The sequence below is a fragment of the Schistocerca cancellata genome, chromosome 2 (assembly GCF_023864275.1).
Source record: "Schistocerca cancellata isolate TAMUIC-IGC-003103 chromosome 2, iqSchCanc2.1, whole genome shotgun sequence".
Lineage (NCBI taxonomy): Eukaryota > Metazoa > Arthropoda > Insecta > Orthoptera > Acrididae > Schistocerca > Schistocerca cancellata.
Window position 1 is genome coordinate 845,891,420 of NC_064627.1, and position 14,497 is coordinate 845,905,916.

The window sequence follows — 14,497 nt, forward strand, 5'->3', positions numbered from 1 at the left end:
CTACGAATTTTGCAACAGTTTTGCGTATCGAGTTTTAGAAGTGCTTAGGAGTGATGAAAAAGGAACGCGGAAGAAGAGGCGACATCGAAAGTACGTGGTTCCAGCCAGAAGCGGCATCTTCAACGACGACTCATCGCGCATGGCGGTTGCAGTACCACCGCAGAGGCTACGAGATATTCAGCATCGGCTTCAACTGAAACATCGGCAGAAATACCATGTCAGTACTATCCAGCACGACAAAGATAAGTACCTGCGCTGATAGCGAAATTATGAATGACTCTGTAGTTCAATCGCCAACGATGGACGTCGCTAATATTAAGCAGTCGGCCAGTTTGTATGGGTCCGAAACTAGTACCGAACCGCTTAGCCCGATGTCGGAGCGGGAGAACGTGATCGGCGGTGAATTTAGTGGGGCAAATAGTCCGAAATCGGTCAAGGGATATGAATTTGGGGGAGACATGATGTCGTAATTAATGCAAATGATAAGAGGATTGGGATTCAAAACTGATTCTGTTAAAACCGATATGGGTGACATAAATTAAAAAAAAAATGATTCTGTTCAATCCGAAACAGCTTCGTTTGTGAAAGACGAAGTAGGTAAAATTGCTAGTAGAGTCGACGAATTGATAGACGAAAAATTAAAAGCTATTCGGGATGAAATAGGCAAAATTTCTGATGAAGCTGGGATACTTGACTCTAAGGTAGGTAAAGCGAAGAAAAATTTCTGTGATAAGGTGGAGAAGTTGCTGACAGATCTGGGAGGCCACGTAAGAAATTGTATGTGTATGCAAGATGGTATAGAAAATTCTATAGAGGTACTAACCAGCGGTAACGATTATAGTGATGAAGGTGATGATGGCGAAAATTGTTAAGGAGGTTAATAAGGGCGGCGTAGCATTAGTCTCGTCAACTGTTGACGAGTTCGTGTGTGTATCGGTCGATATTGGTGAATTATTTTTGAAGGAAGGTAGTAATGATGTTTGTGTGCTGAAGTTACTAAAGCCAGCCGCTGTGGCCGAGCGGTTCTAAGCACTTCAGTCTGGAACCGCACTGCTGCTGCGGCCGCAGGTTTGAATCCTGCCTCTGGCATTGATGTGTGTGATGTCCTTAGGTTAGTCAGGTTTAAGCAGTTCTAAGTCTAGGGGACTGATGACCTCAGATATTAAGTCCCATAGTGCTTAGAGCCATTTGAACCATTTTTTGAAGTTACGAAGGTTGAAGCTGCTGGTATTGTACTTCAGAGGAGAAATCTGTGCATACCTTTCTATTAATAGAGGTGAACCCGAAATTCTGGATCGATATATGTCTCTTAAATGTTTGTTTGAGAATGGATGTGGATCTGAATTTGATGTGCGATCTGAAATTAATGTGGCCCAGGAGTGTGCAGGAGAGGAAAATGTATTATGCTCAGGTTTAAATCAAAACGCAGCGGAATTTAATGGTACTGATTATTTTGAAATTGCACGATCCTATAGCTACAATTTATGTGATGTAACGGCAGAGGATGGTGTAACTATGAACGGTTCTTATATTGAAGATTTGTCGACGGAGGTAAGTGAGGTTTTATGTAGCAAGTTGAATGACCTATCTGCGGGTGTTGAAAGTTCTGTTTGTGAAAGTGTTTGCAATGACGTGGAAGTAAAACGTAATGTTTTATTTTATGATAATGATTGTTTAGCTACTAAACTCGATAATTTTAAGGAAGAATACAATGTGTTTGATTCTAATGTAGAAATTGATATTTGGACAGAAAGGTGTCTTAAGAAGGAATGAGATTTTACTGGTATTAATTGGCGATGGAATGGTAGAACATTGCAATCGTTATAGCGTCATTTGTGGACTCGAGAGAAGATTAATATAATGAGAAGTCTAGAAGGGAAAAAAATGAAAATAGGCCGAAAGAAGCATTTAATGACTTATTTTGAGACTATTATATAATTCAGGGGTGAGTCAAAGAGGATATACGTACTCTGGAGATGAAAGAGAAGGAACGAGACTTAGGGAATGATTTATTGAGGGAACAGTTTTTAGAGCGAAAAGAAATTATTAATGTTCAGCCTGTCATTGAAATTAAAGTAATTGACGAGAAAGTAGGTACACTGCTCGATTCTGGAAGTAATGTGTCGGCAGTGTCAAAAGGTTTTGTATATAGGGTAAGAATAAGAAATTAGTATTACTGCCCGTAAATAGTGTAAAAATTAAAACGGCAGTTGGGGGTTTAAGTCAGCTGATAAGGCTATAAACGCTGTTGGAGTTCAAGTACGAAGAGAATCATTTTAGTATAAGATACTTTGTAGTGAATGCACTGGTAAATAATGGGGTGCTGGGAAGGGATTTCTTATGTAAATATAAAACTTCATACCATAAATACACATGGTTGAAGAAAAGAATATGTGCGGCAGGATAAAGAAAACGGTAGAAGCAGTCGAGGATATATCGGAGGTAGAGGAAAAGCAGTTATGTGAATTGTTGTGCCGGTATGAGGACATATTTCTGATCGTTCCGGTAAAGTAACAGACTTTCAATATTCCATTAAAGTGAAGCCGCACGAGCCAATTAAGTGCAAGACTCATATTATTCCTATTCCTGATCGGGAAGCCGTCAGGGCCAGGTAAAGGAAAATGCTAGAATGGGATATTATAGAGCAGTGTAGGAGCGGTTATTGTAATCGCATTGTAATTTTAAAGAAAAAAGACAAATTGGTTAGAATCATATTAGTTGCGTGTAAGATAAATAAGGTAATTGTGAGAGAACTCGACCAGCCTGGTAATATGGAGGCACTGGTGCAAAACTTCAGGAACATAAAACTGATGTCTAGTGTTGACTTGACCTCAGGCTTTTGGCAAACCCATTGGCAGACGAAAGCAATCTTTACACAGATTTCTTATTCGAAGTACGAAGCTACCGGTTTAAGGTTGCACCGTTCGACCTCAAGATTTCAATGGCAATATTTGTGAGAACGCTAAGCCATATCTTAGGAGAACGCTTAAGGAGTAAGTTGGTGATGTATGTGGACGACATTTTAATAGCGACGGAATCCTGGTGCAAACACTGTAAATTGCTGAAGGAAGTGCTTGTGTCCTTAAGATGAGGTGGGATGACGTTAATGATTGCCAAATGCGAATTTTTCCTATCGGAAATTCAGTTTCTAGCACACAGTCTTACATCTGAAGGAATTTTACCGAGTACTGCGAAACTAAAATCAATCACGGATTGTAAAAGGCCAACCAACAGAAAGCAGTTAAAATCGTACCTCGGATTATGTGAGTTTTATCGAAAATTCTTGGGGGATGGAGGAATGAATAACCTAAATCCCGACATGGCACTTCCGTTCTGTTTTTGTCGTACCGTTCAGCTTATGTGATAGGCTGCGAAATCTTCCAAGAAAAACAAATCGGCGGGAAGGTAGAACACCGGAGTGTGGCTTTCGCCAACCGCATACTCAACGATCACGAATACGGATACAGCATGTCAGAGAAGGAGCTGCTTGCAATCGTTCATGGATTCAAAAAGTTCCATATGCATTTGGAAGATAGAGAGGCAACAGCATAAGGTCCTTAGCTTTCTGCAAGGCTGTAGAATACTAAACGACCCTTTGATGCGCTGGGAAACGTTCCTGCAGCAATTTAGTTACTAGATACGCCACATTAAAGGGACCGAGAACTGTACTGTCGATGCTCTGTCGCAGCTACCCGTTGGAGAGGAAGACAACGGAAGGCAGGAGACAAAGAACGAGTTTCAGATGCTGTAATTGAAAGAAGTACCGGGGGAAAAGGAAATTCATGCGGTCTGCCGGAATATGCGGGGAGTGCAAAACAGTGACTCCGTACTGAAGAACATCAGTATAAGATTATTTGGAGGGGTAATTTTCCATGTTTTATTTCAGGATTTATTGTAGCTTGTTTGTTGTTTCGTAGCTTAATGATTTTTTTTTTCACAGGGGACAGGTTCAGGGTCTGAGCAGTTATAAAGAGATAGTTTAGACACACATTTGGTTGAGAGGAGCTCGGAGAACCTGATTATATGGGGAACGGTATCAAGTCAAAACCAGTGTACAGTAGGCGTATAAATTATGTTTTTGGGGTTATATAAGAGATTTGTGTATGTATGTGTTAGGCTTACGTTTTTCGAAATGTTTTTGTAATTTCCAAATTATAAGATATGGTCACGCAAATCTGGGTGCATGGAGGTCGGAGAAATTTGTGAAGTGAAAATTAATAATGCTTGTCTAGGAAGACAGATGTACGTTTATCTACTTATCTAAGAATATTTTTGGGGAATAATCTATTGTTGTATGGAGTAACGATTTGTGTACGCAGCTTCACTGCGCGGAATTAAACGAGGAGTGAGATTTGGTCAAATTTGTTGTTAGTTTTGAGTCAGAATTAAAAGAATACATTAATTTGTCGATGAAGTCGATTGGGAATCTGTCACGAGATGCATGTCTCTAGAGGGACTTCCATAACATGTCACGTCTCAAAATCATTGAAGAAGTTACGAGCATTTTGTAAACGCTATAAATCAATTGTTTACTGTGTAGTTTAGATGTGTTTGTATAGATTCCACTGGGAGAAGTGTTTATTGTAGATCTGGGTGGCTTCGGAAAGTGTTTTTTTTTCTGGTATCTACACGCGATTCGAATTTCATCAGATTTGTTCCCCCAAAACCATTCCAATGGTATGCAGAGCCATACAGAATTTCGGCGGGGTACTCGGATCTGAATCTGTAGAGCGCCGGTAGAGACTTCGTTGTGACGAAAAAGGTTCTGTGATAGGGAGCGCAGTGACTCTGGTATTTCAATAGACAGTCGATTTTGATAAATGCATAATTTTATTTGGCTTTTAATTAATATGCCGTAATTCATAGTTTATGTCAGATATAAGTTTCTTTAACATTACAGCATTCTGCATCAACACCACTACAAATAATTACATTCTTGATCTGATGCTTAGGATATTTATGTTATTGTATTATGAATTTTTGTTTTGTAAATTTGGGTGCTACTTTATAACATATATGGCACGCCAACACGTTATTAAATGGAGGTGTGTGAGTTAACAAAAATTTCGCTGTCATGTAAATATATGGCTGAAAGAAACAACCTTCCAGGAATTGTCAAACGAATCCTGTCGTCCAGGACCGAGTGCCACAAAGAACACAGACACGCCACGAGGAGGGGAAATTCACAGACGTCTGTTGTGCCGAATGAGGCCAGGCTTGTCAGGCCTAAGCGCTGTAGCGTGCGGGTGAGACAGACGAGAACCTACGTCGTAGGGAAACCCCACTTAGGGGGTGTTTGTGCCCGGGGAGGCTTATCAATGTTAAATATGGAGGACCTAAGATCCGCCTTAAAGGGAAACATTCATGAAAACTATTTAAATCTGTAGTTATTCAGGGAATGAAGCCACAGTAATCTTAATCTACAATCTTCCATAAATTTTCATGACGATCCCAATGAAACTTGAATATTGTTAATACCTATAATAGTTTAGGACTTACTCTTAAAGTGAAATTAACAGGTTTTGTAAAAACGACCTGAATACTAAAATCTGAACGCATTGGTAGATCTTAATGATCGACATTTCAAATAGATGCGCATGATTAAAATGATAAATTTTGTAAATATCAACTCTGTAACTTTATTTGCTTAAAATATATAGTAAATTTAAATTGTCAGTATTTTCAGTTAAGCATCAAAACATCATGCCCTCCACACAAAACACATTGAACGATGACAACATGACATCGTATTGAATCATTAGGTAATAGAAAATTTGTTGTAAAGTTTAGTGCATAATAGTTACTTTTGTTCTTTATTTATTTATCAGAAAGCATTTTGGTGCAAGGCTACTGGCCGTGACATTCAACGTTAAGAAGGAAATTGTATTGGTTTTATGTAAACGAATTTAACGTTTATTATGAAACGGCTTCAGGGAAGGAAAGTGCACTAGTCAGTTGAGCGACGATGGTCGGCACGCGGGTGACGCGGCCGCAGGCGGGCAAAATGACAGTTCGGATCGGGCAGCGAAAGTGGACAGTCGGTCCTTAGGTAGCTAGGAAGTGAAACGTCTTCGAAACTTTTACGTTGTGTGGTATCGCGGGACTTGTTTCTGATCCGTGAGCAGCTGCGCGCCTGGTGTGTCACAGTCCAAGCAACATGTCGTGAGTAGACTATGGTATTTACCAATGCGGAAGAAGCCGACATGCTCATGATGTATGGAGCATGTAGAAAGAATGCAGCTCGTTCTTGTACAGTATATGCGGCAAGATATCCCAGTACACGTGCAAACAGACACCTTTTTTAATTGAATAAGGGCTATTGACGCTAACAAACTAAAATTTGGGTAAATTAAAATGTGGGTTATGTTTATCACAGGATTCTGTTGTCAGTCGTTTCAAAATATCTTATTTTGGGAAGCTCCCACACCGACACTGCAATTATTTATCGTCCTCTCCGACCAGTTACGTGAAAGTGGTAGTGTAAGTTTATCCACATTTTAGCTTCCGGCAAACCACACGAGGTAGTGGCATGAGTCAGGTAAGTGATGTATGCATTCTCCATCGACGAAGGCTCCATCCCCATCCCATCGCTTTCCATCAAGAGCAGCATGGAAACGATTATGAGAAACGTGTTAAATTCTGTACATGGGTATTAAGACAGGATACTCCAGGGGTATCATATATCTTGTTTAGTGGTGCAACCACACTTACCAGTCTCGGCCAGGTAAACCGCCAAACCGTGCACTATTGTTCTGGGCAACCACACTTACCAGTCATGGCCAGGTAAACCGCCAAAACGTACACTATTGTTCTGTTGACAATCCCCTTCGCCTTCGTCAGGTGGAACGTCAGTGTCCGTGGTGTGTAAACATGTGATGTGCGGTAGTGAAGATTCAGCTCATAGGCCTATTTTTCATAGAGGGAACACTGAAAGCTCGCAAGTATCGCAGACTCTTAACAGACCATCTTCCATGGGTGTTAAAAGATGTTCCTCTGCAGACTAGGAAGAACCTGTGGTACCAAAACGACGGCTGTTCAGTCCATAGTGCACGACGTACTTACAGCATGTCTTCACGAATTGTTTCCAATTCGTTCGACGGTCGCAGTGGACCTGTACCTCGACCAGCACGTTTCCTAGATTTGGCGCCTGTTGAGTTCTTTTTTTTTTGGGGAAAGCTGAAAGACGCTGCCTACCAAGACATACCAACTACACCCGATGACATGCAAAGACTTATTACTGCAGCATGCTCGGACATCTCCGCTGAAATGCTAGCACATGTGCAGCAGTCGTTCCACACAAATTAGAAGCTTGTATTACAGCAGCCGGCGGTCAGTTTGAACACAACCTGTGACGTTCAGTTGTCTCGGTACTGATCGGAATCTACATAACTAGTATATGCACTTCTGGTGATTTTTAGTGTGGGCTACAACAAGTGTTGTACAAGAGACGGTGTGGGAACTTTTCAAAATACGATATCTCGTAAACGACTCGCACATGAATGCTGCAACAAACACCTGTTACATTCTAATTTGCCCTACATTTAGTTTGTTCACACAAAAACTACACTTTCTAAGTATCATTACGATCTGTTGATTGGACAGCAATAGGAGCCCCTCTTTACCAATCCATTCTCTGGAAACTGCACACCAAAAGCATTTTCAATTTCCGCAATATATGCAATGCAAGTTTTAGGTGATTCACCATGTATAAGCTGTGAACCTTGATTAGTGATTCAGTAGGTGAAGATAAGTGTAATCATTGTTTCCGTATCATCATGGGCAACCACTCATACGAGAGCACTTAAGTTTTAGTTAGTAGTAATATGGTAGTATTACGGTCAACTGTTCTCGTAATATGATTTTGTTTTATGCAGAGCAAGGTACATGGTTCGGTATTGAAGCATATAACGCAGTGAGAAGCATAAAATAGTGCTGTGTCATTTTCTGTATATGGCTTCCCTTTCTTCTTCTGCTGAATGGCTTTATACACATCTTTTCACATTACTTCTAGAATATCATTATTTTCATTATCCACTACCTGGGTTTCTCATTCATGTGTGGAACTGTACAATCATGGCGAGGAAAATTCTGATAGAGTGGAGTAATGAGAAAAGGAGACAAATGACCAAATAGCACAAGCATTGACTTATAGACTTCGCTAGGTTTTGCACAAGTCCTTTAACAAGCTGGTGCACACACAACACATACAGACACACAGATGTACACAATAAATACTTACACACACACACACACGCACACACACACACACACACACACACACACACACACACACACACACACACACACACACACACACACCTAAACATACCTAAACACACCTCTCCAGCTGTACTGTGCCCACAGAACATGTTGTATGTTCAATTAGAATTATTATGTGTATCTGTGTGTGTGTGTGTGTGTGTGTGTGTGTGTGTGTGCTCGAGCTCGTTAAGAGATTCACTCTTTTTGTGTGCCTGTCCATGATTAAATACCTCTGCTATCTGGGGAGTTGTTTCCTTTACTCTTAAATTATTTATGAATCATACAAACATTTATAAAAATCTTTTAATGCCTGTGCAGGTTTCTCTCATTTTTTAGTAACTGTGTAACCTGTAATATTAATTGATGAAACGTGGTATGTACAAAGCATATGTTTTGTTTTACTTCAAACTTTTTTCTATTACAATATTTTCAATTTTCCTCGTTTCCATCTACTAAGTTTTGGCTATTTACATACTCCGTTTCTTCAGTCCTGTCTGGTGCCCTTTATCCAGCCAATACCTGATTGGAAATGATATCGTCCATCTCCTATTTTACAGATAACCAACAACACCTGCATATAGGCGATTACTACAGTGGGGTCACCATTCCTAAAGGGATTGTAATGCTGTTGCCAGGCCCTCACACCACCCCCTCCCTTCCCTGGGCAGGAGTCTGTGCACCAATTCAGTCTCTGATTAGTTTGATCATATAATTAATTGTGACATCGTGTTACATAGTGTTGGCACATCATGTGTCTGACATCGGATGTAGAAACCAGCCCAGTATTTAAATAGGTGAATGTGGAAAACAAACGAAAAACACACCCAGGTTGTTTAACATAGTAGTCCCAACGCTCATCCATGACGTCGGTACGATAGAGGAACAGTGTGCCGCCCCTTGTCCTGGAATTGGGCGCTTTTATGCACATGGATTTCAGCACTGGTAACTTATTGTAACTCCCTATTTTTAAAAATTCCCTTCATATACAGTTACATATTTCTGCCTCATGTGTTTTCTCCTATTTCTGTAGTTACCCAACTGTAACTGTTATACCTGTATGAACAACATACAGAATAGTGATAGTTTCAATGGAGTTGTGGTAGAATTTGATTATCAAAATCAGTAGAAACCCATGTTTGCGATCTTCCATCTCAGGTGGAACATGGATATCAGCCCACTGGTCACCTAGTGCGAAATGGAAAACCGGCTAAAACTGACTCACATTGAGGCTGGCCAGTACGCAGACCCATCATCGTTAATTTTCCTGGGGGGATGTGATCAAGGATCGTTGTACCTCCTTGTCCCAAAGCAGCCACACATTAGCACAAGCAGCTAACAAGGAAGGTTTATAAGTACTGTTTCCATATAATGATGACGCATGTTCCATTATTAAGTAATATAAACCTTCAATAAATATGATGCTGTGATTATTTGTAGTCACTCCATTGCTACTAGTTCATGGATGTTAGGAAACCAGTGATAATTGACACCCTTTTTGTTGTACTATATATGGATACGAAAAGATTCACTTCAGATAGACAAAAAGTATATACTCTCATATTACTGTAATATATTAGATTATTGTTCACAGTTTTGCAGACAGGTGATGATTGCAGAGACAAATTCTTAAAGATATTGCTGGTTCAAGCAAGCACTTTGTGATAATTTCTTTACGTTGTTTTAGGTACTGGTGTGGCACACTCAGACTAAGAAGAATGAACCATCAGCACCTGTAGACATTAAAAAATACAACAAAACAAATTTGGTACTTCTGAAGAAACAAATTGTGTAGGGAAGTTCGTTCACCGTTGATACAAATGTAGCTAAAGTGCCATTGTAACTTTCAGAATCTATGATTTGAATGTGTTTTCTGCTGATTTCTTTAACTGCAAGTCACATTTCATACTTCTATTTAAGTACTGAAAATTTTGGCACCAAGACTTGAACTGAATATTTTATTGTCAATAAACTCATTCAAATTAAATGAGTTTATATGATAACTTTATCATACATTAAAAAGTTTACATACTGATGCTAAATATAATAAATTCTTCTAAATCAAAGCACACATTCAGTTTTGAACTCTCTTTCTGTGTATTTCTTCATTTGTAAAGAATTACTCATATCACTACTGTAACAAAACGTTGTCTTTTCTGTAAATTAAAAATCAATAATTATATTAAGAAATTTGTAGCTGTAAACGGTAAAAATATGGACTGAAATGTACCTGCCTGCAGACAAGTAAGCTGTCATATGGCTGTAACAATTACTGCTACGTTGTTGAAAGAGGATGTAAAAAGGAACAGAATATTTATTTGTAATGTGTCTGTGTGGTAGTGTGTCAAGAGGGAAATGAGGAGAGAGAGAGAGAGAGAGAGAGAGAGAGAGAGAGAGAGAGAGAGAGAGAAAGAGAAAGAGAGAGAGAGAGAGAGACGCATGATAACTGCCTATAAAGAGTGTACAACATGCTAGGTCAAGGACAAGATCTGCTCATAAAAGTATTTTTACTGCAGTTATGCAATACATTAAACATTGAGACCTGGGAATTATAGAGTTCAATAATATATTAATATTCTTGAAGAAGATATTCTAAAATATTTTTATCATTCAGCCTATCGATACAACCCGTTTTGAACAAGATACAAACATGTAATGTTCTAGTTGTGAGTACCCTTGCTATCGCTCCAGGATTGTGACACTTGTTGATTTTCCATGTGTTTCATATATGGCTTCATATAATAATGTGCTGAGTCCTGTAACTGTTTTGTAAGGCTGCCCATTAAGAACACAAACAGTCTGTTAATTTGCTGGTTATTCTATCACTGTACTTTATATCCTTGGAGTTAAGTTTTCCTCAAATTCATATATACTGTATTATTACCAAATTGAATGTAGAGTAGTCAACTTTTGATACAGCTGTAAAAGCTGATTTCTCATTAGTGTTGGAAAGATGATTGATTGTGAAGTATTTCTTCTAGGAAGGCAGTTAGAGGTTGAAAAGAAACTGACAATGACAGTTAAACATACAAGTACTGTCGAAAAATTTGTTTAATTTAGCCTTAGAAATTATTGACATAGAGAACTAAAAGAATGTATCAGACTTTAGTTTTGTACATATTACGGAAATTGTTTCCTAATATGAAACTAAAAACACTTCAACAGGAACAATCATACACAGTGGCAATAATTCAGGAGATAGGAAGTGGTTTCTCTTGCTTACAACATTTGTTATTGATAACTATAGAAATGATTAAGTCTGTTGTAAATTGTAAATGGAAACTAGCTGATGGGAACAGTTGTTTCATGCACCAGAAACATATAAGCAGTTCACAGAATGTGATGTAAACGTTAAACTACTTAACACAACCAATTTTTATAGATAAATAGTTGCTATTAGCTACAAATGAACTTTAATACGTAACATCTACAGAAGAAGCAAGCCATTAACTACTGGTTGTATGTGCTAGATAAGTGCCTCAGTTTACTGAAATCAAAGCTAAAATATTAAATCTTAATTTTCATAGAAGGGAAATGAGGTAAAGGTGTTGGGGACGGAAAGCCAACAAAACATTAAGAGAGGATACCTTGATGCTCAATGGTGTCAAGGCTTAGCAACCCCCTTGAAGTATGGAAAGGATGCAATTTGTATCATCTATGCTACAACAAAACAAACACATGTTTTATCACCACAGTAACGTAAACAGATTTAATGTGAATAAATTCAACATATCATAGCTATGAGCAAGAGTTCTTTCGCAAGAGATTTTCATTATACTGGTCCATTAATATCATACATTGTTCAGTGTCATTTACTGGTATATATAGAGACCTGCTTTAAGTGTGCATGTATGTGCAGTTTCTTTACTATCTTTTTCCATTTGGCATCTCAAACTTTATATGAGGAATTAGTCTGGAAATGTGAGTGAAATGGCAGAAATGCGGGATCCAGAAATTCCTGTCCGATCTGTTCAGTTGCAGTATCTCCTCAAGGGCTACCAAAGATGAGACACCGTAAAACTCATTTCATCTTCGTACTATAAGTATGAGGGTAACGGAAGAGAAAAGAGAACTAATTTCACTTTCTCAACATTGTGTAACGGGAAAACCTTACATACTTGCTGACGAGCTAGTGGCCTTCTGTCCCGGCCGAAACATTTTCTGTTCGAGAGTTTGGACTCCATAAATCGGAAGCCAGTGATTCGACAGTGTCAACCACACGCAGCCTGAGCGTTCTCGACAGATCGCAGGGTGTGCATGTGCGATATAGGCTGAACGTTTCTGATCTCGCTTGCCCAGAGGTAAAATTATAGATTGTTGAAATATGAGTATATGTGCGAAATATCATTCATAAAGAGAGTTTTCGCCATTCAGTAGCAACAGTTGAAAATCCGTAACTCAGCTAGCATATCAGGCAAGGAGAAATGCAATACGTAATCTACAATCATAGATATAATGTAATTTAAAATAAGTAATTGGGTACATTAGTACCTAGCCTTTTTGTTTGGCATGTTGGGACACAGGTTCCTATATGTGTATTTTTCAAGACATGTCATTTATTATTTAAAATTCTAGTATAGTTATTGTGGTTATTTATTGAACTTTGTATATTTGTATGCATCAAAATTGTCTGTTAATGTACTTATTAACCGTGTTTGTGAACTATGATACAGCGCTAGCTAAATAAAACGTTTCTATTGATTATTGCCTTTTGTGTCTAGAAAGAACTATCGTGGCAAAGTACAACAAATATGAAATGCCTGTTCTGTTTATCATTACTTCTATCTGCGCAGGGTCTGGGAAATAAATCATTCCCGTTTATTAATCATTTATGCTCTCCTTGTAAGGCATCAAGAACAAAGTATGCCTGCTTCGCTGGGTGGTAATGTGCTCGCCTCCCATTCAAGAGGGCCTGGGTTCGATTCCCGGCTGGGTTGGAGATTTTTCTCCGCTCGGTGCTGGGTTTTGTGTTGTCCTGATCATCATTTCATCCTCATCACCGGCGTGCAAGTCACCCAATATGGCGTCGACTGAAATAAGTCTTGCAATTGGCGGCCGAAGATTCCCGCATGGGCTGCCGGACAACGATGCCACAAGCTCATTTCATTTCCATGAAAAATAAAGTGTACCTACTGTGAATAAAATAATGTGACCTGATAGGGTCAGCTGAGTCCAAGCAGTGTACTGACTGGGAGCTGTGTGTCAGACTGCTCTACTATGGTGGCTCAAATGCAAGCTCACTACTGTCGCAAATTGAGACAGTTAATAAGATTGCCGGCCGGTGTGGCCGTGCGGTTCTAGGCATTACAGTCTGGAACTGGGTGACCGCTATGGTCGCAGGTTCGAATCCTGCCTCGGGCATGGATGTGTGTGATGTCCTTAGGTTAGTTAGATTTAAGTAGTTCTAAGTTCTAGGGGACTGATGACCACAGATGTTAAGTCCCATAGTGCTCAGAATCATATAGTTAATAAGATTAGTGTTCAATGAATTTAAAGATGGCAATGGATAATGACTTACACATATAGAAGTCATAAAATACTTCCTTATGGCCGTGACTATCCAATTACCGGTTAAAATCAGTAAGTTAAAGGGGGTGTGGTGAAGGCTTGTGAAAGTAATTGACAGATTTCCAAGAAATTTCACACAAGCTTTCTTAAGCAATAAACACAAAGCAGAGGTGTCGCATATTTCATGTTGGACCAAAAGCGGAACACAGTAGTCTATTTTTCAGCACCGTTCGGTCCTTGCACACCACACTTAGAGCAATTAATCGGAGTGTCAGATTAAATCAGGGAGTTTCGACTAGGCAAGCAGTAACATATAACACCAGTGTGCAGAAGGAAAACAGTCTTACAAACGGACATTCAAGAAAAGAATTATGTAGGAACCATTCATTTTATAGATCAAAATTAGGGGAAAACTACCGTATTCTTGGTAGACGGACCGAACTACATTTCCAGATGGCGCCAAGATGCAAAGATTTCATTAACACGAAAATCCATACTGTAAATAAAATTCTATTAATTTATCATTACAAATGGTAGCTCATTGGATTCTCATTGAAATGAAAATACACATGGCCAAACTGAAAAAAAAACAAGGGTAGTTTCACTTATCGAAACTGAAGAGAAATTTACCATGTCTACAGTTATTAAATAAACACAGGAATTAGAGATCTATAGGGGCCTATATACACTTGGCTGGACATTTGGGAAGACATCAGAGAACTATCAAGCG

General features: G+C 39.1%; 1 protein-coding gene across 1 annotated transcript in view; it reads left to right on the top strand.

The window, feature by feature from the left end:
- LOC126159222 (galactosylgalactosylxylosylprotein 3-beta-glucuronosyltransferase P-like) overlaps positions 1–12,943 on the top strand; it is a 172,577-nt gene extending 159,634 nt beyond the window's left edge. The window contains exon 6 of the mRNA XM_049916500.1: positions 9,947–12,943. Coding sequence (XP_049772457.1) covers positions 9,947–10,054 — 108 coding nt within the window. The 3' untranslated portion in view covers positions 10,055–12,943. The remainder of the gene's footprint in view (positions 1–9,946) is intronic.
- Positions 12,944–14,497: the final 1,554 nt, after the last annotated feature.